The sequence below is a fragment of the Phaethon aethereus genome (assembly GCF_964289735.1).
Source record: "Phaethon aethereus genome assembly, chromosome: 12".
In the NCBI taxonomy this organism is placed as follows: domain Eukaryota; kingdom Metazoa; phylum Chordata; class Aves; order Phaethontiformes; family Phaethontidae; genus Phaethon; species Phaethon aethereus.
In genome coordinates this window covers 20,484,516-20,511,649 of record NC_138588.1, presented here as the reverse complement: position 1 = coordinate 20,511,649, position 27,134 = coordinate 20,484,516, and the positions used below count along the sequence as shown (strand labels likewise).

Below are 27,134 nucleotides of genomic sequence, written 5' to 3'. Positions count from 1 at the left end.
GTAATAGGCATAGTGATGACAAATACTGCTCGGGTATTCCTGTACGTAAGCTTATTACTGGTGAGATTGGGAGGTTTTCCATGTTCAGAAAACGAAAGAGAACGATCTTATGTGGCTAAAGCAGTTAAAGCAATAACCTCAGAATTACAATATGAAATATGCTGAACTAAATAGTTTAGGTAGTGTCTACTATGTTTTCTGCTCAACAGTCTGGACAGTACTACCACCACATGGCTGGGAGTTTACTGCTCAAAATGAACTCAAAACTTAGGTGGAATTTATAGTTAAAGTACTTCATAAGTAATTTATTGAGGATGGTTTGAAGGTGAAGAGCATTTGATGTTGATAATTCACATAGTTGCACAGGTGTTAGAAGGTTATCTACAAACCATATTTCAGTACATACTTGCAACTATTCCTCTTCTCTAGAAAAAGAAATAGTTATAACAAACCCCTTATACCTCAAGACTTGAAATTATACAATAATTTCCATTTCTAGGAAGCTGTGATCTTTTAAACCTGAAAAAAATAAGTAACTGCATTCAAATAGGTTCCTGTTGCTCTCTTGAGTTTCTAGATCTTAAATCACTACTACAGTATCAAAGCAGTGAAGGGCAAAGGTGAATGAAGGGACAAATTGTGATCAATGGGTTATTAGATATGTTGAGAAGTTTTGTTAGTCTTATTTATAATCCTGAGCCATTAAACTGGTGCTGTAGTTAACAACTGATATATAGCTAAGTAAATTATCTTAGCTTAACATGTATGAGCTGCTATCAGAAGATTACTTTGGTACCTGCATGGCAAAGAAAGCTTGATGAAAGCTAACCTCAAGCAATAGATGTGTAGTTACCAGCTAGGAAGTAGATACGGTGGAGATCTGCTTTGCAGTGGATTTAAAGCACTCCAGTCGTGTTCATTTTAGGTGATTATTCACGTTTGACTGACTTGTCTGTACAAAACTCAAAGCTGAAATGTGTTGTTTCTGGCTAAGCAGCAGGAAAGAAGGCAAAAGGTTAATAAAGGAATCTCACCTTCATGTTTAATACTAAATTCAGTTTTGATTAATAGCTTTATTAATGATCCACAAATCAGAGCTAGTGGTAATGTAACAATATTTGCATGTAGCATAAGTTGTATAGATTAAGCAAGCCAAGGGAAAATTTGAGTAGCTTTGGAAAACGATCCACTTGGGTGAACAGAAAACACAAAGAAACGTTTAGTATACGTACCTGAGAGTCATAATAGAAAATAAATCTTTACTAAATAATTTTTTTGCGGTGCAGCAATGAAACACATTTCACATTGGAAGCCATTGCCAAAATCTTAGATTTGAAAAAAACAATTGGACACTTGTAAAGTTGGCAGGAATGTCAGCTGACAGCAGTTAGCATTCAGAATACCTTGGAAATCAATAGGAAACACCTATTTATGGGTGAAAGTTGCCCTGCGGCAGATTTTTTTTTCTTCTACTTCTGTCCTGAAGGGCACTTGGCACTTTCCTCTGGGGCTTGTTATGGGTGCTCGTGGTAGAGGCAGATCACATACCTAATCACAGATTTATTCCAGCATGCCAGTCAAGTTTCCTTCAGGTGTGTGTATACAGGTTTTTTTGAAGAATTTTCCAAGCCGTGAATGATGTTGTCCCTTGTTCATCTGACAACACAACCTCAAGGGACTTGAACAGCCGATCTCCGTGGGATCCCTAGAAATTCGCGTTCCATCTTCATTTCAGAATAAAAATCAAAAGAGCAATTTTATCGGATCAAATATTTTTAACAGCTAAATGTTTTTACTGCCTGCTGGATGTTTCTTCATCACAGGGCTCTGTCTCTGAGAATTGAATTTTTCTGCAACGCTGTAGTCTCTGGATTAGTTTTTCTGTGTGTGCATATGTCGTTATAAAAGGTTACAGGATTACCACTGTGAATCCTGTTTTGGAGCTGGGGATGATTTTCACCTGTTGGCAGAGGTTGGCTGGAGTCAGAGTAAGCAGTGGGGAAAAAGTCTCGTCTCCCTCTTCCTCCTTTTTGGCGTATGGCCAGTGTAAATAATATTTTTAAGGGACTGCAGAGGTTTGCGTTTCTATTCCCAGCAGTAAAACAGTCATTCGTGGAGATGTTTACTTCTACGCTGTATGCCTAACAAGGTTCATTAGATTACCGTACAGTCATTAGTTACATAAAAAATACTGCTGTACCTGTAAATATAACAAATTATTTGTATGTTAATTATAATCTCTGTGAGGTAGTGATCTTCTGATCTGCATTACATGTCTAAATTACTAAGATGTTCATCAGATGAATGTGATAATTTTATAATAAGCAGTAAGTTACTGCAATTGCATATAGCACTTGTACCATTTTCTACCATTGGGAAAGTCAACTTAAATACACCATTTTTGTACTGATGTTATTCTAAAGTAGTAATACTAATCATAAATTGTTAATGGCCAATAGTTAAGCATCAGTATGGATTATGACGGGGCAGATTTGACAGAAATGCCGTGCGTTACTATGAAATACAAAACCCCCAAAAGTTAGAATTATCTTGCTGGTATTACATACTGTACACTTTAGACAATAGTCAATAATAATGAATATTTTCTCCTCCAGGGCAAAGGAATATGAGAGTTTGATGGAAGCAAAAAATGCTGTGTCTGATTCTCCATTTAAAGCCAAGTAAGCATTTAAGTTTATATATTTTAGACATTCACCTCCCCCACTGTGCCGCACCCCCCCGCGCCCCTTAGCGGAAGTGCTGCTGAAATTTCCAGTGGAGCAGGTATGGTGAGGTTCCCACTCAATATGGGGCATATTGCCCTCCTGAATAACAGGTCAGTTTTTAATACAAAAGGTCAGATCTTATAAATGCATTTTTTTCTGAAGGCACTGTATATCTTAAGTCATGTAAGCTGCAATAGTAAAGAGAACATACGCCCATCCTTTTCTTACCTGGAGGCAAGAAGGTTCCCACTTTGCACTTCAAGATTGGTGGTGAAAATTTGGCACTGGAATTCTGGGACTGAAAATCTTAGGTTTGGCCTCCATTTGGTCAGAAACAAAAGTTCATATGGTGAAAGCACAGATATTTAATGCACAGATGTCTTAATCTGGCATCGAGCTTTTTAAAGAGTAGACCTTTTTATTGTCTAGGATAAGGCACAGATGAAAATAGCTGGATGGTAAATTTACAACAAGACCTATTGTCACTCCTATCCTCCTCCATAGTTTGAAACAGAAAATTGCTCAGCTTCTGCATTCTGATTCCTTGAAACTGGTTGGCAAAAGATGCAAAATATTTGGCTTTCCAAAAAGCTTCTGATAAGGTCTATCACCAAAGATCTTAAAAGAAACTATATAGCTGTAGCATAAATGGAAATCAGTTAAAAAACTGAAAAGAAGTGGAGTATATGATCAGTCCTATCAGAATAGGTTCTGCAGTCCTACGATGTTCAACTGACAAGTGACTTGGGGAAAAAAGGGCAAGCAGTGAGGTGACAGAGTTTGATGGTGAAGATGATGCAAAGATACTAAGGATAGTACGGACAAGAGCTGATGCTGAATGATAACTTTGAAGAGAGTGAGTGACTCGGCAGAAAAATGGTAGGTGAAATCCAGTGTATATGAAGTGCTACATGATGGAGGAAGAAGGCAGAACTCAATTACATTTTCACATGCAAAGTGGGGGCTTTGAACTCACAGGAGTGATAGGTAGTTCCAAGAAATGATCGGCTCAGTACTCTTAGCAGTTAAAGGCAATACTTTGTTAAAATGGAGGTTGTAGTCAGGTGGGTGTGGTCTTTTCTCCCAAGTAACTGGCGATAGGACAAGAGGAAACGGTCTTAAATTGCGCCAGGGGAGGTTTAGATTGGATATTGGGAAAAATTTCTTCACTGAGAGAGTGGTCAAGCATTGGAACAGGCTGCCAAGGGAAATGGTGGAGTCACCATCCCTGGAGGTGTTTAAAAAACATGTAGACGTGGCACTTTGGGACATGGTTTAGTGGGCATGGTGGTGTTGGGTTGACGGTTGGACTTGATGATCTTAAAGGTCTTTTTCAACCTTAATGATTCTGTGATTCTATGAAAATCACTTAGAAAGGAGCAAAACCAGAACAAAGAATGTCATTATGTACAAATGCCTATGTCATCTACATATATTTGAATCCTATGTGCGGTTCTGGTTCTTCATCTCAGAAAGGATATGCTAGAATTGTTAAAGGTTCAGAGAGGGCAGGAAGGGAAATCTGTAGTAATTTCTGGTATAACTTCTGTTATATAGACTTTGTAAGCTAGTACTTCCCATTACGGAGAAAAAATGGGATGAAGTTTTAATTGGGGATGTATTACAGAGGTCTGTGAGGTCATAAATAGCATGGAAAAGATGCATGTTGATTGTTTGCTGTCCTTCCCTGTACAAGAATGAGGAAGCACAGAATGAAGATGGAGCCAGGTTCAAAAGAAACTAAAGACAGCAGTTCTTCATGCAGTGTGCAATTAGATGTATGGAACTCATTGACAAAAATCACACAGATCCTAAAAGTTTACCTGCATTACTGCAGTTCTGGGAAGTACATCCAGCCCAAGAGATTCCTAAGCTGAAAATGGTGACGAGAAACAGATTAGTAAAGAAGATTATGTATGCGTGTCCTGTTCTTAATGTTCCTGAGACGTCCATTTACAGTTCATTGTTAAATAGGGTAGTGGGCAGATGGTATGCCTTTCTTAGAGTTGTGCTCACAAAGTCTGTGGCAGGTCAGTCAAGAGGCTGTCGTGTCTCAACAGCTGGATTCAAATACCTTCATCCTGAACTTAAAACTACCTTGGGGATATTTGTCTTCAGACTGAGGTAATAACCTATACCAGATCTTGTATGTTTTGTGGTTGCTTCCATCACTCATAAATTGCCAATATACTTGAAGGCAGCATTTTTTGTCAGCTGCTGTTGGCTAAGATGTTCAGATCCTTGCTGTTAGGCTTCTTTGGTTGTATATACAACTAGCCTGTATGCCTTATCTTTCACATAGACTTGTCAATAGTTTGAAAACCTGCTGTTGAATCTCAGTATGTATTTTAAAATAATAAAAATCCATCACTGAGGTTTGACGTATGAAAATGAAACGTCTCCAGCAGATGGCACACCGGCATAAACGCATTGGGGAAGAAGGTTCTGTTGGCTTTGTTTCTTAATCAGCACTTCAATTTTCAAGATTAGTTTCATGGCAGATTAAGACTTCTAGATTTGTAGCTTCTGTGTTTTGCTTTTCTTTGCTACCGGAAAATAAAAAATTAGGGTCCAGTTATTAGAAAGTAGAAATGTGGGTTGTTTGTGTGACTCTGAAAAGACTGATAAGCAGTAGTGCTTCCACTTTAGTTTCTTTCTGACTTCTGATTATCAGTGATGTAATTTGGTCGGTTGTGTCTCAATTGCAGTGCAACAAAAACTCAGTTGGGGGGTTTTTTGTTAATCTCTTGACAGAGCCTGAATTTAACATTTTAATTTCTCTTTATTCAATGAAATGCTACTGTGCTTTCAGGCAGGATCTTCTGTTCCATCTGCTTTCTCATTTTCCTCCTTCATTGCCACTGTTGGGGCTGAACCCTTTTAGACGTGAACTGGCATAATGGCCACTGCGTAACTCGCCTTGATCACAGGTCTTCTGTGAGCTTTCTTTTGCAGTCTTCATGTAGAAATCTAGTGATCTAGCGAATGCTTACACCTAAATGTTTAGAACATAGTTTCAGATGTCATAGGTATTGTTATTTCCAACATTGCACAACTTTTTACCTGCCATGAGGGCTCAAATGTTTGCAAGCTTCTTTGAAATAAAGGGGGTAACAATGGGAGCTCAAGTCTGAACTGACTGTTGAAGAAGAGAGGACTGTCTACAAGTCAACCAGAAGCCTAGTTTATTTCTGTTAAAATTTGTTTACTTTACACAATACACGACACAACATGGAAGAAGGATGGGGAAGGGTAGTTTCATCTTTTTCTGTAAGGCAAAGGATAAGAGAGCGAGAAATTTCGTGAGGCAAGAGTTGAAGCCCAGACCCTATCTGTTTACATGGAGAAACATATTCTTAATACTGGCAAAATTAATAGGAAAACAGCTTTGAAACAGAACTAAGTACAGAATCCGACTTAACCAAGAACAATAGGAAGAAGGATTAGCTAAAAGGAACAAACAGTAGTTGATCTCCACTGAAATATTATTGCATTGAGAAGCTATGAAAATAGTTAACTATTGCCTTTTTAGCCAGAACGTGGTGTACTCCGCCTTGAGCTAATAGTAACTGCTACTGTACCGGGCTGAGAGAGAGCAAACTCTTGCCAATACTAGGAGTCTTAACAGCTATCCAACACATGCACTCAGGAGATCTGCAAAGTTCCTGAGAAAAGTCACATCACAGTGGGTGAAAACTGAGAGTGCTAAATGTGTTCTTTGCGTCAAAACAAATGCCAGTACTTTTTGTTTATTCTAAAGGAAGGTTTGAGGTATTCAGATTGGAGTGGAAGTGCACTAATGAACAGTGAATACTTTTTAACTTGGTGGGCTGTGGAATTTAAAAGTGAAAAAGTTTTTTTTTTTATTCCATTTAAAATGTGATACAATTGGTAGATTTACTTATTTACCTAACAGAAGCAAATGTGTTTTAGAATGAAATCATTAAATATAACTTTCTCTTATGCTTTCTTGCTTATGCCACATTTCTCTGCTCCCTCCTCTCCTCCCAAATTGATTGTGTCTTTGCAAACAACTAAAACCATTTATGGAATGCAATTTCTTATCTGATTTTAGTTCTTAGTCAAGTTGTCAGTTGCTACAGAAGAAAGGCAGAACCCAGAATTAGTCTTTGGCAGGTAAAAAGCCTTTTTAGATCACCTTTAAGATTAAGCCACCTTAATATTATGAGACCACTGATTTCCTGCTGCAGCTGATAGATTGTTTCAGTAGTTCTTGTTCGTTTATGGTTTGCAGAACCTTTTGCGCTAAGGAAGCACTGATCCAAGTGCTTTCTAAGCTTTACATGGGTAATACACTAATATCAATAAGCAGACAGGGTTTATCCTGACTGATGTACGTGGTGTGTATAGCTTTTTCAGTTTCACAGTACTGAATCTTGATTCCTGAGTGGGATTGTGAAAGGCTCTAAGTAGTTCTCTTTTAGAAACAAGAGTTCTAAAGGATGTCTGTAAGAGATTTTTTTTTTTTTTTTTCTTTTTAGTATCTATTAAAAAATGATGTCAGTTAATGCGTGGGTTGAAATAATTCCAAATACTGCCTCATTTGGTGGGTATTTTGCTCTCTGAACTATTTCATATGACAAGAGGGACTTTTGAGGAAAAGGACTTTCCCAGGTGACATTCTCACCTGGGAGCAGCCAGTCTCCACTGTGCATCAGCTGGTTGGTCACTGGTAGCATTTAGGTCATTTTATAAACGCTGGTGGACTCTTGATGGGTTTATAGTATTAATTCGTATTCTCTGGGAACTGATGTGAACGTAATTATTTAGTGTCCAGTGTGTTAAGTTAGCCTGTCAAAAGGTGTGTCGGTGACAGCTCTTTCTGTTTGCAGCATTCGCTGGTGTCCACCAGAGCACATTTTTAAAAGGGAAGGAAAAGGTTTTCACAAAATTTGAGTGTTAAGTACGTCTGCTTAGTATCTTCTAATCCAAAAGCCATCTATTTCAGCATTACAGCAATCTGCAGGTAGCAAAGTGTAATTGTCATCCTTTAATACAGACAGGGAACAGAAGGTAGTGAAAGAGTGCCATATGCCTAAATGGAGTTAGCAGAATTGCAGGAAAGAAGAATTAACCCCCTAGTCTAATACTTTAGCCAGGCTCTCCTCATGCAAGAAGGAATTGTTTTTTTCGTGTTTTTGAGGTTTTTTTGTTTGTTTTAGGTTTTTTGGTTTTGGGGTTTTTTTACTTACCCTTTTTTTTAAACTATGTAAAGGGACACTTCAGCTAGTATGGAAGTGGGAACCACTGTTATACGGAAAAAGGACTGCAGCACAAAAAGAGGAAAGTTAGGAAATGAAAAATTATTTCCTGTAAGAGTTTGCTGGAGAACAGGTGGGAATGTAGTGTGAAGTTTGTTCTTGCAGAGGCCCAAAGCTAAATGCCTTTAGCAATATAGTTCTTTCTTATTTGCCTCAGGGTATATCAGTGCCTTCACAAGATAAACTTACCTTGTAGGTTTTCTTGGTGTAGTAGGGAGAGTCCAGTGAGTCCAGTTATAAGGTATTATGCCAAAATACTGATTACTGGGAAAAATCAGATAATCTCTGAAGCTGGAAGTGTTTGTGCAAAATTTAGTTTCCAAACAGCTATATGAACTATAGAAAAGCAGAAGTGTAAATAAAATTAAATTAAACTTTAAAAAAAGATAAATACCTGCTTTGTGATTGTGTGGACGGTAGATTTCATCATCATAGAATTGCTAGAGCATTCAAATAAGTAAATTTAGAAAATAATCTTTATAGGAATTTTTTATCATGTTTCCAATAGCTTCCATTTCAAAAAACTAAAGGAGTTGGTGTGAAGCTGCAGATTCAGATGTTTCACGTCTAGCAGTGTTTGGGACTATGTAAAAGCTGTAGGATGGTGTTCTCCGTTGTGCACTTAGCACGAGCGGAGTGTGCCACGTGTGCCGCCGTGCGTAGTTTTACTGCAGGGGGCCAAACCGCAGGCGGCAGAGAATGGTGCGGGGGCTGTACGTTGCTTTAAGAGCATACAGCGTAACTCCCTGTTTCGGGCTGGGCAGGAGCTGCCACAGACTTTCTCAGTTCTCTCCAGGCACGGGCTGCATCAGGAAGAATCGGGGCTGTGTGTCCCGCTGGCATCTGGCCGCCCTCGGCAGGAGCGTACAGGAGGAGTAACTGCTCCTTCCGTACAGGAGCCGCACAGAACCCAGCGCTCTGCCCAGTTGTACTAACCCTTCCCTGTATACGTTCAGTGTACAGCCAAGAAATGATGGATTTAAATGTGGAAGTGCTGAAATACATTGATGTTACTATTTCCAGGCTTTTTTTCTACAGACGAAATTTGGCCTATAAACATTAACAGAGATCTTTTTCCTTTAGCTTATAAAATATATTAAACCTGCCAAAAATATTTAGCCCACGCTAAAAAGAAACCCTTAATTCATACAATACTTTTTTTTAAATTTTGTTTATATATTTGCTACACAAACCTTTAATATGAATATCCCTCATTTTCCCATTTGCAGTGCAAAAAGATCACTTAATGTATTTGCATTTGCTGACCACACTATTTATTAAAGTTTACGTTATGGTAATGTTCCAAGACGAATCAATTGCCTTATGTTCTTTATGATATTTCTTCTGCATTCTGTTTGTGGGCAATACTAAAATCTTAATTAGTGAGATGTAGATAAAAAGACATTAACTTTCCCTTTTATTTAGCTCAGTACATTTTCAGTTATTTATCATTCCCCATACGGCATTGTAAGCATTGGAGGAATGAATATTGGGGGACAGAAGGAAGATTAAATAATTGTCTGGAAATGTGTGAATTTGGACTCAACAGTCTTTCCATGTAGTCACTGGATCAGGTGTTGATACCATGCTCGATTAATCTACAGTGCATACAAAGAGTGTACAAGGAGTACGATATGTACAAAGAGTTCTCTCTTTCCAAGTCTGTTCATAGCAATGATAAATTCTATCTCCAAGCACAACTCATCTTGCATAGATTTCTAGTCCTTTGAAACAGTCCTAAAATTACTCTTATGTCTCTGACATTGCCAAGAAATCAGTATAAAGAATATTAAATTAAAATAATTTCCACAAAGTTCACACAGTGGGAGGGTAGAGTTTTTATTTCCCTTCTCTTCCCTGGGTGATCACCTAGAATATGTTACCTTTTTTTGGCAGACAACCAACATGCAGTAGGTTATGAGGATGTAAGAGGTAATTCTTTATGTGGCAGAACTGGAAATTTATTTTTCATGTTTCTTACTGTATGATGCTGAACACACAGTTTAAAAGTTTGAGTTTCGATAAAATTGTCCAGAAAGACTTTTAGAAGAAATGGAAAGCTAGAAGCTTTTCCTTGAGAGTTAATGTGTTGTACAGCATTTTTTTTATTATGAAACTGAGGACAGAAACTGAACATGACGTTTAACTTATGTAGCATCTTTATAGACTGAAGAGACAGAAAGGGAATTTGTCAACAGAAATAACAATCTAATCCGAATATTTTCTATCTGAGTCCATGTGAGTAGTGTTCTGATAAACGTTACACATTTTGTATACTGATGTCTGATGTAGATTGGGAAAGTCCCTTCCTTTAGCCTCTGTGGTTATCCTGGTTGAATTCCATTCCTCTGATGTTAAATGAAGCAGATGGAAACCCGTCTTGCTGTCTTCTGTCGGATAAAGTTACAGTATAGCGTGGTGGGGTTTTTCGGTGCTTTATACAGGCTTTAATCATGGAATTTGGGTAGCTGTCTTGAAGGGAGAAAGTCTGTGTTTTTGCTTCATGCACTAGGATATTACCAGGGCAATAACCATTCTAAATCACAGTCTGTGAGAATACCTGAAATACGCTGCTTCCAGATCACCTTCCGGGACTGCAGCAATTCGACTTTTCATTGGTGCTGCAATCCGCTCCTTACGCTCAGCAGAGTTAGTGGTCATCTGATTTGCTGTCCAAGTCCTGCAGTTATTTGTGTTTTTGGCTTTTAATTTTCTTTCCCATTTTAGCTCATGGCTTACTGAGTTAGACAGAGGTTTCCTCCAACCTCATTTTCCACAGAGGAAATAGCAGTGCAGAAAATCTCATCAGGATGTAATCTCCCTTTATTTTTCTTGTCATAGAAAAATCGTGGCTGAATATTAGTGGATTCAGCTGACCAGATGATAAGAAGTCCAAGACTTAAAATTCTGCAAATTGTTTTTATTTATACTTTAAAAACATATATGTATTTTCAGAGTCTCTTGAAAGCTTTTAATAAAAGCTCTTAATTTTTTCAAAGAAAAGGTACAGTGTACCTGTTTCCTATTGATTAAGTGGGAACTCTCTATTCTTGCACCAAATGAATATTCTGATGGGGTTTTTTGTTGGGTTTTTTTATACGTGTGACTGTTGTGGTACATTCCCCAGCCATTCCGTCTCCTTTCTTGCCTCTCGGAGTCTAGTTAATGTAATTTTCTCTTTGCTGTTACTCTGTGGACACTTTGTGAATGCTTTCTGGCCCTTTTACACTAATGATCTGCCATTTTATGATACGCATTGATACCCTTCCCCTCTCTTTTCCTTCCTGTAGAGCTAAGTTCGCTTCTAGTCACAACAGCATTTCTCCCACTCATCCTGCTCAGTTACCAGCTTTTTCCCACTTGCAGTACAAAGTCCTCAACAGACCAAACCAAAGGTCCACCATAAGTTGAGCCTGCCATTAAGAACAGCCAGTAGAAGATACTAAGGCAACGGTTGACAAATACATGGCAAATACTGAATGATACTTCCTCCCTACTTCTCTCAGCCTTCAGTTAAGGGACTTTGTTTAGCGTTTGTATCATCCATCTTAAGGCATCTGCAGATGTAGATGTCTACATCTGAGCCAGTTACTGACTTCACATTCAGGGAAAAGGAGGATACATTATGAGTATCTTTTGACTGTTTTATTTTAGACCTTAGGGTGAGATGAGTGGTGCCTTAGAACTGCATATTTCTCCTCGCTGCCTAGCAGGAGAGCATGGGTAAATAGCCCAGATGTGGATGTGTAAAACTGAAATGAATCCTAACACACGTGTGTCTACATCTCTCCCACCTCTCTCCTACATTTTGGCTTCATTACTGACCCTCATTAATAAAATACCCTTTCTGAGGTAGTCTGCAGAGTCACTACTTTCCACTTATTCGAATAACTCTAAAGAGCCATTTCTTTTATGATGCCTATAAGAAGTTACCCAAGTAGTCTGCTGTTCCGTTTCCCTTACTCATCTCAAGAGTGAACTGCTCAGCTAAGTGGGCAGAAAAGATTGAATGAAGGAGGAAGAGGAGGACGAAACCACGTTGAAAATGAAGGTGGCAAAAACTAGCAGGATAAACTGTGGAGGGGGAATAGGGAAATTAACTCTATTGACCAACAGAAACAAACATGTAGCTAATAAAAAAGTGCCTTTATGTCTGTACTGTTCGCGCTATTTCTGTGCCATTTCCCTGAAAAAGTAGATGATGTAACGTCATAGGCACTCTAAGCTGACTGTGTCTCCTTGCATATTTTATATGCTGTTCAGTATAGATGATGATAGTATTTTACACAGATTTTCATGATTGCCTTATTAAAATTCAGTTAGCAGAGTTCCATTACAACGTTAAAAGCTTACATAATCAGGAGAGCTTTTGCTTTAACTGCTCTTTGTTTTCTGCTTAATGTTGAAGGTTACAGCGATTAGCAAAAGACCTTTTAAAGCACCTCCAAATGCAGGATAGCTGTTCGTTGGGGAGCAACAAGGTTTCTGCTCTGGACAGGACTTTAGGAGAGATCTCCCGTATTCTGGAGAAAGAGGTATTGTGGCTGTTACTATATATGTTATGATTAACCTGTAAACTGTGTTGCGCTCTAATGTCATCAGTTTGGATTTGGGAATGCTTTAAATGTGTTGATGAATGCATGACCTCTGTGCAACAAGCAGTGTCTGCTATTACACTTTTCTGTGGTGGTTGCAGCAGTGGATGCTTTTATTTAGACATCAGATTTTAGATAGGCAGTTTTGCAGAAGTGGTGAAAACACGCTTGACTGATGCTAGATCATCTGGTTAACGACAAGCTGTACTTCCACTGTATTTTCGTTAGGATTGTTTTTAACCTGGGCCATCTCAGGCATCTAATTTATAGTGTGTGCCCACAGCTTTTACAATAAGGGGCCAAAACAATGAGCAGAGAAGAGAGGAGAGAATTGGAGCCAGCTTTGCTGTCACAGCCACCATATTGTGGAGTTATGGCTGAGTTTTGAGGGAGCACAAATCTGTTGAGTTTTCTCAGAGTACAGCAAAGCTGGTAGGTCTTTGATGGAGGAGGAAGGTATGATATGCATATATATGGGGTATTTCTATGTTTTGAATTTTTTCAAAATGCTATGTTTGCATGTTCTGGTTTATGGTAAATGTTGGATTTTTTTAATTGATAGCATAGCATTTGCATCTTTTTTACTGTTTCGTCATGGCCAGTCTCCTGCCTCAGTGCTTTGTGCATTTTTTCTCTATTAGGACCACAGTATTTGAGTTTTCAGCTGGAGCATGATGTTCTGTTCTCTCTCTAACCATTAGGAACTTTTTGTATCTGTATTCAAGAAATCATGAAAATTAGTTCTGAGAGAAACCAAATTAACAAAATCTGAGGAGGGGGTTGCATCATTGTGGTTCATTGTGGTGTTTGTAAAGATGAGAACTCTGCTCGATGCTTTTCACTGCTCAGTCAATGTGGAACACAATTGCTAATAGCCTATGCTTTTAAATACTAAATGCTGCCTGGGGAGGCATGGGGTTCTGACATGTATTCTGTTAGTTACTTTGAGCTGCTGATCAAGTTTAATGGTGTTTTTGAGAGAGTTGTGACTTTTTCAAATTTTGCAGCATTTGCGTTAATTATTGAAAAATTCATCTGTTATTTATTTCAAAATACAGAAATCATGTGTTGCCTGAAGACTATAAAAAGATGTATCTATTTTGAAAGTTATCTAAATAATCATTGGAAAATGTTTTTGGGAAGTGATGTTGTATCCGGCCTTTCATCAGTAGATGTTTTCTGAGATTTTTTTTAAATGAGACATGAATTGCAGCTAAACGTGAATCGTTAATTGTTCGTAACGTTTTACTGTTTGTTGAGTCCGCAGTGGGGAAGTTAAAGATAAATTTGGTAGAATTAATAGGCATGCATTATTTTGTTGTTCATTTGGGTTTTTACCCCCAAAACATTACCACCGAAGAAGTGCTATTATATCTGAGTGTCCTAATCAATAAGGTCAAGAAAGATTGATTTCAATAGCTGTCAGTGTGTTTACGGCACAGATCGTACATGGTCATTTATAGAAGTGGATAGTAATTCTCCTGTTAACGTGCAAGCCAAGGAATCAGCAGACACATCTTACATGTCCATGGGCGGTGAAAAGAATCTTGATGGTGTCAGTCATCGACTGAGAGGAGGAGACTGACACTGTTAATTGAATTTCCCTGGAGAGCATAAAAATATACCGTAATGTGGGGGGAGGAATGAGGGAGTGGGAACCACACAAGCTGTCACTGTGTGTGAGCTGATAACATTGATTTACCCTTGCTAATGGCCTGGGTTGAATAAAGAATTGCCCTGAGGGAGGGCAGGGTTCACCACAATAGATCCTTGCCACTTACTAGAAATTCTTCAGGCTCTGTAGTAGTCATGCAAAAGTATTATAAAATAAAACTGATCCAAAACCCCCTCTTTTTAGTCATACTGTGAAACAGTGGATTTTTTCTTTTGTTAATAGCTTACACTGAGTGAAAAATGTATTTATACAGTATCACCAGGGAAATAAAGATTTGTTTTACAACCCATGAAATAAGATGCTGAGCTGCTGTAGGTAACAGTAAATAAGAAAAACAAATACCACTGAATTTATCAACAGAAGGAAGGGTTATTCAGCTCATTAGAAATTCCATGCCTGTACTAGAACAGCATTAAAGGGTGGGAGTGTATTCTTTATGCGATCTTGAATCACAAGAAAAGCCACGCACAAAAGATCGGCAGCCCTGTCTCACTGGGTTTTGCCTTCAGGTAGAATTGAATCAGACTAACAATTTGGACCTAGTCTACATGTGTTGTGTTTCATAAAGACTTTTTCTCACTTCTGAACTTCTCTTATGACCTGAGAGCGTTCTAGAGTGAGGCATGCTTGCATGATTATTGTGGTAAACTTGCTTTTGTTCTGCATGCCTTCCTGATCTGGGTGACAGAAGCAGATTCTGCACTTGGGGCCAAGTGACTTCATCAATACAGCAAGAAGAGTTTGTTTAGTGTGAACTAAAAGTTTTTTGTATCGACATATCTTCTAGATAGTCAGATTTGAGAAATCTGTCTCTCAGGCAAAGATACACCTTAACCACTGCATTTTTTGAAGCCCTGTCTCTTTATTGTAGCACCTTACCTGCTTCTCATTAACGCAGAATTCATAGGTTGCTGCTGGTTCCCCATGCAACACAGCAAAATTGTCAACTTTCACTTTGAATGCAGTGCGTGATTTGAGTGCTAATAAATGAAAAAGGAGTTAGTTGCTTTGCTCTGCTTCAGGTGGTTGTTAGATCTCCAGACACTTCTTGATATGTCCAAGTTGGCTTACTTGGATGAAGCTCTACAACCGCTAGAAGTATTGCACCCTATGCTAGACAAGAATTTGTAAGTAAGCAAGTTGAAGTGCAGGTTTTAAGGATCTGACAAGGAGTATGGCCATTAATTGCACACAGCCTGTGCTTCACATGTATTTTAATTAAACAAACATAGAAGGTGCTATAAAGTCATAAATCACAATGTCATTCCAGTTTTAAATAGATTTGTACCCCTCAGGTCATGTGTCCTTGTTTCCGCTAGTAACGTCAAGCGAGAGGCACAAATCCGGATGGCGTTGTATTCGCCTGGTATGCTGTCCCCAAGATGTACTGCTAGGGTGCTGGTTCGGGTGTGCTCTAAATTTTTGGAAGGCAGTCCTTGGGGTTTGTGCATAGTCTCTCATCTTTCTGGCAGAAATCCTGGAAGGAAGTTGTATTCACTTTCACCTCTGCTTTGTTTGAAAGTATTTTGAAAAAACACACCCACAGAGACACAACAGCAAAATGCATGCAAATGTTACCAGAACGCCCTGGCCTGATGTTGGCAGATTGTCGTATGGGACTCTTCAAGCTCTTAATAAGATCTGATAACGCTCAGTTTAAGATCTCCCATGAATGGGCCTTTGATGCTAAAGGAAAAACTGATGTCCTCTCTTAAAGAAGGCAGAGCTGATGTTTGAAGCTGCAGGGCTAAAGCAGTTTTTCTGCCACAGTTGTTCTGATTTTATACATGTTCATTCTTTGATGGACTAATTTTGCACTTCCGTTATGGAGAGCATCAGCGTGTTTCAGATGTGCAAGGAATCCCAGATTAACTGCTCAAGTTTGACTTGAGCACTTGTACAGAAATGTCCTGTAGTAGGGCACACTGTCAGAAAGCAGTATATTTAAAGCTTTGTATCCTGTTAGTGTGACTACAGGTACAGATTTAAGTTGCTTATGCTTATATCATTTATTTCTCTCAATGTATAGAGGTGACATTTACTGATTAAAAAAAATAAACCATTTTCTACTACATAGACAGTAGACGTTACACTGACTGAAGTACATCTATTTCTAAGGCTATGAACCTGACCTGGGTCAGAGATTACCGCCCCTCAGACGGTCATCCTTCGACCTGACAGAACATCACTTCCCGAAAGTTCTTCCTAAAATTTGTTTTTAGAGGTGTTTTTTTGTCAAGTTTTTAAAAGTCCTACTTTTAAATGTTTGAAGTCTTCTAGGTGACTGTGGAAGGTCTGGGCTCGGCAGAGAGGGCAGCCACCATTATTCTGAGGAAGGTTGCCGGGTGGTAAGTAAGGCCGGTGACAAGCAGCTGAGGGCAGTAGCCTTTTCACCTGGCTCAGCTGCAGCTAAAACACTGCAGTTAAATTACTTTAGTTAAATTTGTACAATACTTAACATGTGACATCTAGACAAGCCCTCAATGTGTCTCCTGTCCTTCTGGCTGGGAGTGTGACACGGAGATTCAATATAATCATGAGGGAACCTCCTGATTTTTGGAATCCAAGTGCAGCAGTTAATCTGCTTAGCTGGAATTACTTTTATATGATGTTTCTCATCAGACCGCTAGTTTGAAAAAGGTCTTCATCACAACGTAAGCTGAAAGATTCCTTTAACTAAGTGATTTGACAGAAGATCTTACAGATGCGCTCCTGAGGAGAGGGCTGCAGCCGCAGGGGAAGGATAGAGGTTTTATAAATGTCCCAGCCTAAGCAAACGTTACAGCTGAGGCTCACGTGTCCGTCACAAGGCACAAAGCCCTAACAAACGAGATTGCACCGGTTCTGGTGTTCAGGAAACTCACGACGATTTTGTACAGTGTTGAGGATAGCTGTCTCCCTAACCTCCTTCAGGCTCTCTAGGTGCTCTAAAAATCTCAGTAAATAATAGTGAGTGCAAATTAAGTTGTTAAAGTGTGGAAGTACAATGGAACCAGAAGAACAGGAGAGGGGGCTTTTAATAAATTGGGTCACAGCACTTATAGTTACTTACCAGCTCCCTTCATACAAATCTAAAGGTAGATGCTTTTCAGTAGGCTAAGTTTCAGGATACTTATTTTTATTACCAATTCAGAATAATATTCTTACTGGGAACAAATTTCAGGGGAAAAAATAAACTTCCTTAGAAAAGGTGTAATCTGAGCTATTAATTGACTGCAGTGTTTTAATACTACTTTAAAAAAACGGATCTCAATGCTTATGACCTCTAAAATGTGTTCTTTCAGTGACCGCTAATGGTTCGGTTTGTGTCAGGCAACGTTTTTGGTTTGGCCATTTTTTCAGATAGATTTTTTTTCAGCCTCCTGCTTCAGCAGTCATGATGTCAGTTATTTACATTTCAGTAAAACGTTTGTCGTAGCTTTCAAATACATGGGGACTGTAGACAGACAGTGTTTATCCCATTGTAAAGACTGTCAGAAATGGTTGGATTTAACAACACAGTCAGGCCCTCTATTTATATTTTATTCTCTAAACTGTCAGGCCCATTGGGTATGGTGACCATAGCCAGTGTGAAGATTAATAGGCCAGTTTTTGGAAGGCACACTGAATTGCCTGGCCAGCTTTGCCTGATTTTCCCCCCCCCCCCGATAATACAAACTCTGAATCATCAGAAACCGAAACAATCAAATTAAAAACTGCCGGAGAACTAAGGTATGGAACAAATGCCGTGTTGAGTGGAACACATGTAAGCTTTTGTACCGTTTGTGATAAATTTTATTGAAAGTCTCTGCAGAGATTTAAAATTGCTCCTCTGTGTGTGTATATGTGTGTGTATGTGTATATAAATATATATGTATGATATGTGTATATACAGACAAAACAGATTTTAGAAACAAATACTCTGCTATAAATACTCGGTATTGTTACTTATTTAAGTATATTTAAGAATACAGTGGGATTTAGGATTCCCAAACTCTCGTACATTTCATTTTGGTGCTGCAAGAGATCTGTGAAGCCGGCTCAAGCACCTAGGTAGCTGCATGTTTCTAGTGTGGCAGAGTAGTGTAGCCATCAAAGAGAGGATTGAAAGATGCTGAATTTAATGGCTGGGTTGAATTTTTCAGAAGAATAAAATTCTGGACCAGCTGAAAGGCCATGATGCATCTTTAAGCTTTCCTTGACTTGCTGTTGATTATATTTGAACCAGTTAGGGCATTATTGCTCCACATAATTTTTGTTGTTTTGAATGAGTATTAAGCAAGATACTGTAATTTGGTAGTCAAACTCGTGAAGGAAGTTTGCATTCATAAGCTAAGCAAGAGTGACATAAATAAGTAGTGCGTGTTATGCTGGGTGATGTCACTGGAAAAATCAGACTAGCTTTAAAGCAGACAGGTTTGTAGCTTCTATTTCGTAACTGAAGAAAACTGTCAAGTGTGAACTAGAAGCAGCAAATTTTAAATCTAAATTATGGTTGAAAACAGTTGATCCAAGTTTAACTTAGTTCTGTTAATCAGCTAGACTCCTTAGAGGCAAGGATGATCAGTATCTTGAAGGAAGCAGGGGTGTTAGCAGACAGAGCCATTGCTTTTTTGATTCAGTAACTTCTAAAAGATTCAGTAATCTTTTAAAAATTAGTAATTCTTGTCTTTGGAGCCTTGAAAGGTCAGCGCAGAATAAGATGGTGGCAAAAATCTGTGATCGTAAAAAAAACCTGTGATGATTCCCCACCCCCGCAAAATTACTTTGGTTGGCTTTTATATAAGAAAAGGATGAAAATTAATGTTTCAGTGAATTAACCTAAGTCATGGACTAGTGGCTTTAGCCAAATTACAGCCACATTCTCTGTATTTTGTGGTCTTACGCATATGCACGCCTACGCACAGGCACATTATCTGTATGTTATTTAACACACTCCACCAACTATTGTATCTAGCCTCACAACAGATGCATTTCTCAATACGACTGAAGCTTTAAAAAGTTACTTAATATTTACATTTAAGCATTATTATAGTAACGAAAAGCTTGGTCAAGATGCCAAACTTTTATAGCCCCATTTGTGATCGAGAGGTGTCTGTATTTTCCTTGACAGGGCGATTCCTGTGAAGCAGCCCACTTCTGTTTTCTTGTTTACTTACTGTCTCCCATTTCTCCACTAGAGGACACTACCGGCAGAAACAACAGCGTGGCCTTTTAATCCTTAGAGGTAATAAGTCTATTTAGAAGTCAAATTTTGATTTTGGAAGAAAAATGCTTAAATAAGATTTTGATTTGGTGAATACTGATATGACTTCTAAGGCCCAAGGTATTACTTGCTAAATTAATTAGCATGTTAATTCTCAAAGTTCTGTGTTTAGTTATAGCTATATTCAAAACAGGCTTTAAAATATTGTCGATTTTATTGGGCAAACAGGCCCCGGTTTTGCTCAATTTGAGTGCTCCGACTGGAGCATGCCTTCATCTTTCTGATGCCAGGTACAGCCAAGTCTGTAGCACTTCATGTGCCAACGCGCTTAGAAATTACACAGCTTTTTTTCCTACTGAGCTGCTTATAGCAGCATGTTTCCTGGTTTTGGTGCAGTAGGGTATTTAGGCAGGTAATCAGTATATATCCTGTCAAGACTTAAATGTGCAATCATACAGTGTTCTATAGGAAAAATAGATGTACACACACGCACAGTATTAATTAAAAAAAAAAAAAAGAAGCAGCCACATTCCCACAGTTAAATAGGCAAATTAATGAACCACTGTTGTTTGTGCTGTCTACATTTTATACTAACGCGCAGCGCAGACCGGGGCGACCAGTCTGTAGCGCTTGAGCCTCAGTTCGGCTTGGCTGCGGTGGCAGGAGTGTCGCGGGACCAGGAGCAGGGCCGACCTCTGGCAGAAGCTGGCAAGGCAAATTCATGACTGTGGATGAAAACAAGCCGGCAAAGGGCCCCGAGCCCCGCATCAGTCCTGCGCCCTTTCCACCTCCACCCTTGCAATGGTGCAGTGGGACCCGGCGGAGTCGTTGATACTGTCATGTCGTAACCTACTGCCTTTCCGTTTTAGACGTGATATGTGTCTTTTGGCTCTTAGCCAGATGAAAATTTTGATACTTAGTGCGCTGGTTTACACCAAAAAACTGCCTTTTATATTGGGCAGTGGGCATTTTGTGGCCAAAGTGTTTAAAAAATAAGATAAAGATTCACACACTATCTTAACTGTGCTTTCATCAACGTTTTGGGGTTTTGTTATTTATGAAAGTAGTGGCTACTCTTATTTTTTATAGATTATCAGAAGTTATAACTTCAAGTTTCATTTTTAGCTAAACATATGATGTATTTCTATACAAAGAATGGATTAATTTTTTCATCCATCCATTAATTTTTCAACTTTGGATACTCCTGCAGTAGCCGGTTCCAGAGCTACAGCTATGTCACGTGAAAGGAAGTCATTAATCAAACGTAAAGCTGAATTACAACAGTTTAAAAATTATTTAAAGTAAAAATCCAAACTTTACAAAGTGTGTTGAATTGCAAAACTTAAAAGTAAGTCTGTTTTACAAGCTAAAACTAGAATTCAGGCCCTTGGAACTCTGTATTTTACCACCAAAAACCTAGTAATTTTGCTAACACAGAAGGTAACGTAGGGAATTCTGTATTTATGCTTCCTTTGTCGCAAGTGTTAATCTAGTCTGTAGCTGTCTTTAGGAAACTACAGAACCTGAGCTCAGAGCCTGTACTCAGGAACTGATGAAGCTGATATAATTGATGGAAAATCTGAGGTGGAAGTAACCCTCCTCGAAATTGATTTACTTCTTTAAACCCTTTCACTGGGAGATGAGGGATTTCTAACGTACACGTGTTCAGCACTGAGTGCCAACGATGGCCAGTAAAACATGGTTAGAAGAAGGCTCGGCAGTGTTCAAAGCCTGGAGTATGGGGTATTATACTGTATCTACCATCCAAACTGCTACGAGTAGTAGAAACAGTCGGAGTAGAAACATTCGGAGTCGCCATCTCTGGAAGCGTTCAAAAAACGTGTGGATGTGGTGCTTCAGGACATGGTTTAGGGATCATGGTGGCGCTGGGTTAATGGTTGGACTTGATGATCTTGAAGGTCCTTTCAAACCTTAGTGACTCTGTGATTCTGTAAACATCACCTGATCTGATCAACTAGGGCAGAGGATTTGATAGTAGTAGCAGCGTGTGAGTTCAAAGAGCAGGCTAAGTGTGAACACTGGAGGAGCTCTTCGGACAGTGCTTTCTACCCAAACAGCCATTCCCCGTCACTGCCAGGAAGAAGTCAGAAGGTCAGATGCGTGTTGCAGGTTGGATGAAGGAGCTTTGTATCAGTAATTCGTTTGCCCAGAGTTTCTATGATCTGTGGATTAACCTTTTTCTCAAGATGAACATATAAATAGGAACTTGTTCCTAGAGGTCAGCCACAGACTATTTTTTAACTTGTTTGCTGGAAATGGTATTAGAAGGCAAGTTCAGTTCACAGATAAGCTCTACAGTGTACTTATTCCAAGATTACTCAGAGGTTAATTTACTGTGCGCAGTGTGCGTAGTTGAAAACTGCTGTGTTGATTTCTGGTTCTGTGGGATGCATTTAAATGTTGTTAGCTTCCAGTGCACTTACGCAGTACTATTTGTGACCTTTTCCTGTCAGACCAGGCTTTTTCCCTTCTCTGTCAGTTCAGAACTAATACGTAACATCAGAATGGATGTAATGGTTATATATACATTCCAAGGTATGCAGAGTTTCTTCATTAAGTATTTACAGGACGAGATACGTTTTAATATCATTAAAGTACAGGCACTGATTTCTCAGTGATGAGAAAAATGCCGTATGCAGGCACGTTTCTGCAAAAGAGCAGATGGCGAATTTAGAGCTCATGATGAAGTAACTATTATAGTTTCTAAAGAACTGAAGTTTTTATTTAATTTAGCCTGATGGTATACGTATACACACACATTCTCTTGAAAGTATTCGTAAAATTCTACATCTGATTTGAGACCTCACTTCTGACTTGAGAACATATCACCTGTACATGTCTTTGTTGTCTCTTCTCATGTTCGCGGGACTTCACAAACCCACATTATTAATCTACCCAGCAGTCTTTTGTTGCTGGCCTGTGGGTGGGGTAATGGGCGAATAGTCCAAGAGGTTACAAGAGAGTACCCAAGGCAATCTGTGTGAAGGCTGTGTTTAGGATTCCGGTGCTCTTGACTGCACTACAGGTCTTTAAATAACCGTAGCTCCATCTCTATATGTCTTCTCCTGCATAATTTTAATATCTTTAGTTGTGCTTGATTGCACTTGGTCATAGTTTAGTTCAGCTGAAATCAGTGCTGCTTTCTAGCGGCTGAAAGCTTTCAATAGTGAAATGTCAGCCATAGGGGTTTAAGACTCGGTGTTGCAAGAGATCTATAACTTTCCTACTCACGGGACAATTTCTTGTCCAATAAACTTCTGAGAGAACAAGACAAGATTACGTACTGGTGCTTTTTATATAGTCATTTGAGATCTTCTATTTATGAGATTATTCAGAAAAAGTCAAATTGCCCTTGGCTAATGGAGCCATCTATGGAGATCTAGGAGCAGTTGTTCCTGGTATTAGAGACTTAAATCTTTATCCTTGCTCTCCTCCTTTAATTGATGCACTTACTAGATGCCCTGTTATTATAAACAGACTAAACATTTATTTTTAATAAGCACAAGTACTGCAGTGCTCAGTGCTGTCTTTTGCAATATCGATAAGGACAATTCTTATTTTTCCAAGCAATTTTGGCTGTTTCCCATTATGCTGCTTAGCATGGGTGAAAACAGCAAAACAGACAACATGGAATTCAGTAGTTTACCTGTCTTTCCTTTGTGGCTTTCACTGGCTCTTGAAACTTCACAAACAGGATTGTAAGGGTCTTGTTCTTGGCAACGGAAGTGTGAATCGCGTGCCTCTGTGAATTTACTGTTGAACTGAAAAGACAATGCAGAACTTGGAAGGGGATCGTTTGAATAAGGTTTGTCTTATTCAGTGAGATAATACAGTAACTCAGTAAAGAGCCCTATCCAATATCATTTACCGTACAGTATGGGCAGAAGTTTGGAAACAGAAGAATGAGTAAAGTATATAATGTACATAGACAGAAGTTAAATTTCTGAGCACGTGACATTTAGTGTTTGCAGGACAGGCTTAAGGATTGATTTCTTAGTCATGGTATTGTCCCTAGGCCTGGACCAATTTTAAGTTCCTTGTCAATAATGTACTTTCAGAGAGTATAATAGTAAATGCCTCTTCTTTTTTTATTTTTCATGTGATTAAAAAAGAAAGTAAGCCTCATTTTTGTTGTTGCATTTGAGTGATATATCAACCACTTCCTTTTTCATCCCTTCTTTGTGTTGTACTTAGATATTTGTTTTCCTTTATACTAAATGTACGTGAAGTTGCAGATAGTATACTGTAACTATTCCAGTGAAAAAAAGGGTACTATCCAAATGGCTTAGATGCTAGAGGCTGAGCTCTACAGGGGAGCATGCAAGTACTGAACATCGTGCAGGGAGTGAAACACCTTCTGCAAGATGAGGCCCATTTACCTACCTACCGTCTCAGCAGCTGGGGAGATGCTAGGTAAGCATCCTCTCCTAGACGAAGCCATGGAGATTAGTCTGTGTGGGGTGTAAACACAGAAACCAGAGGAGCTGCCTTATCTTTAAGGCTTCAGAATCAGCTTTAAGGCTTCAGAATTTGCACTTTGCTTTGCAAGATAAGGTGCAAAGCAGCATTTCTCAAGCCCTCCTTTCCTCCTTTCTGTGGCCTTGCATAGCATTACCTAAAGAGCTTGGGTGCTTTAACATGTAAGCAATGCAGGAGGGAGGAGTTGATACAAATACATGATAGATATGTCCTTAATGTGAATGAATACCTCCCCCCAATGGTATACAAATGCTACTGAGCCAGTTCTGGCTCGTGTTTTAATCCTAAACTAGTTTCCCATTGATGTTTGAAATTCTATTGTGTGTAAAACCACTCATGTTTGAAAACCAATTTGAGATTTTTCACATGGAATGGGGTATTATTATACTACTGATTTCACTAGAGAGAAGTATTACAGGGAACAAAATTCTTAATTTCAATAGAAAATATTATTTTGGTATACTCTACAGTGATTTTAACTGTGTAAAGTTTTGTGTCTGAGGGCTAATCAAAGAGTGTAGATTTTCTGCAATCGTGAATATATCTATGTTTTTGTATGTGCATGTAGATATATCTGTATTTATTTAAAGGTGGAGGGAGAAAAAAAAGGAGGAGCCAGCCCAGGATTCAGTTGTCTGGTTTGTTTTTCTAAGGCAGCTTTGAACTGCATTTCTTAGCCCCTGGCATTTTAGATAGAATCTTCAAACACTAGATAAAAGGAAAGAAGAAAATTCTTAAGATGAATTTCAACTATATTTTACTAATTAGTTATTATTTCTTCCTTGAGTGAACGGTTTAACAAGTGTAGAATTGAGTTGCACAAGTTCAGTGTGTTCTTTGAGAAATAGAAGTCAGAATGTTTCAAAGTATTTGGGTTTCGTTCGGGAATATTTTCTTCTGAACAGTTTTAATTCCTGAGGTCTGTTAAAGCAGGCTTTCCAGATCAGCTTCTTACTCAGACATAGTAGGCAGGACTAGCAGAAAGCATTCTTTTGGCTGATGAAGGAAATATTGACGGTGGAGGTTTGTCTTACAGGGAGGGTGGTATTTAAGTTAGTTCAAAAAGATTTCAAATAGTCAAAATGTGAGGTAACATAGAACAGAGATGGTAAAGCTGACTTTAAGTCATTTCAGCTGTTAAAGCTCTGTGTTATTTCTGATTCTGCTCTAGTTATAAACTAATAATAATACTTTAACGGGAGAAATGTATGGAAGTGAGTACTTTGGTCCAGGACATTGGATTTCACCCAATAACTCTCGCACCAAATTAATAAATTATGATTTAACTGGGATCATATTTTTCTGGGAGATAATCAGGTTTGATTTAAAAACTTCAAATGATTGAGAGTCGACTATATCCTAAGTATATTATGCTCACCATTAATTAAACTTGGCATTAAAAAAATCACTTTATTCTTACCTGAGCTCACACAGTTTCACCTTCCAAATATTAGCTATTACTGTGCATTATCAGAAATCATCTTCCCGTTCAGGTACTTCCACACTGTGATCCCATCATATTTTTTACTTTCCCCAACATAAACTAAATTGTACTTCTGCGGTGTCTTGATGAGGCGGGTGTCTCTGACATACAGTTTATGTTATCCAACTACTTTAATGAGATAAACAAAACCGAGCAAAATAACAGCACAGGTCACTTGGCCTTTTCACGTATTTCTTTGTTGACCATGTATGATGAGGCATGTGTAAATGACTGGGTTTTAGCCGTGTGTATTTTTCTGTACCAACTGTCAGGTAACGAGATGAAAACATTATTTTGAACTTTCTATTTAGTGTGCTAATTTTCAAATTCGCCAAACGTACTTGTATCATTGGGTAGGTGGGGCCTCTGAAGGTGCCACAGATGCCCAAACCCCGATAAAATCCACCCTATCTTGTTAATGAACATGCAAACAGTTGTTCCCCATCTGCTGCCTCTGTCTGAAAGGTTAGGAAGCCCTTCTTGATCACAAAGGACGTAATTATTGTCTGTAGAGGAGTCAAGTACAAAGACAGTTCATCCAGCCTGACCGCTACTACACTGCAGGCCACCGAAGATTAACAGCTGCTTCTCCTTTGATTAGGTTAGGTAATAACAGTTACTTTAGTTAATAATTGGATGGATTCCCAGGCCATGTAATTCAGGTTTAGGCTGTCATTTTTTGCTGGCATGTAGCTGAGCTGTATTATTGGAACGGAGCCTGTAATCCTATTAGTCAGTTGTCACTCAAGCCGTAGGAGAGGAGGGAAGGGGAATTCAAATCCATTAAGGTGTTGTAACAGGTAGGTAAATAAGTCAGCCACGGTAGCCTGGTGTGCAGGGAGCTTTCTTAATTGTTTGTCATAATTAAAAAAAAAAAATAAATTTGACTTTCCTAAAACATTTAGTTCATAATTAATCCATTAAATGGTTACGTGATTTGTGTCATTTATTATTTCTCTTTACTTTGCCACACATGCATTAGCGTACGCATACACTCTGCTAAAGTTACTTGATTCATGCACTGTTCTGCTGAAATGAGTTGCTGTGTGCTCTAAATGACAAGTTTATAATGGTCCAAAGATTAAGAATACATACTTAATATCACATCAGCTCCGTCGGCTTTCCTCCTGCACAAACAAGGCCACTGTATTTCACAATGATACAGATTTGTGAGGGATAAAGAAAAGAGGAGGGTTTTTTCTTGTACTGGTTTTGAGTGCTTCATCTGCTGCTCTGAAGAATATGTCTCAGTTATTGTTTTTGTAATGGTTAAGACACATCTAGGTGGCATCCCCAAGGTTGTTGTGCCGCTTCCTCTCTCTGTTAAGAAATGCATAGGTGATAGTAATAATAATTTTTGCCTACGTGTTCATTTGTCCCTGCTCTCCTGCGTGATCAGGTAACTTCAGAGCTTTGGAAACCTTTTGTACCTAGAAATCGAATTGTTTAAAAGCGTTACTTGAAGTAGTTGTGAATTTCTGAAAATACGTATGAGCAAGCCAAACTTTTGCATACTGTTTGAAAACCAATATATATATTTTTTTTCTGTTCAACAAACATGAATCCTGATAGATCTATTGCCTTTGCTGAATAGCCTTCCTAATCTAAATATACAGCTACTCAAAGAACAGTTTCTGTAGTGAAATCATGAAATGGGTTTCATAAATATCTAGCTAAGCAATTTGGGA

At 38.7% G+C, this 27,134-nt stretch overlaps 1 protein-coding gene across 2 annotated transcripts in view; it reads left to right on the top strand.

The window, feature by feature from the left end:
• The window catches only part of SCAPER (S-phase cyclin A associated protein in the ER), a 132,160-nt gene that overhangs the window by 44,593 nt on the left and 60,433 nt on the right, over positions 1-27,134 (top strand). For both annotated transcript variants that reach the window (XM_082005350.1, XM_082005351.1), the window contains exons 17-18: positions 2,616-2,681; positions 12,417-12,543. In XM_082005350.1, coding sequence (XP_081861476.1) covers positions 2,616-2,681; positions 12,417-12,543 — 193 coding nt within the window. The remainder of the gene's footprint in view (positions 1-2,615; positions 2,682-12,416; positions 12,544-27,134) is intronic.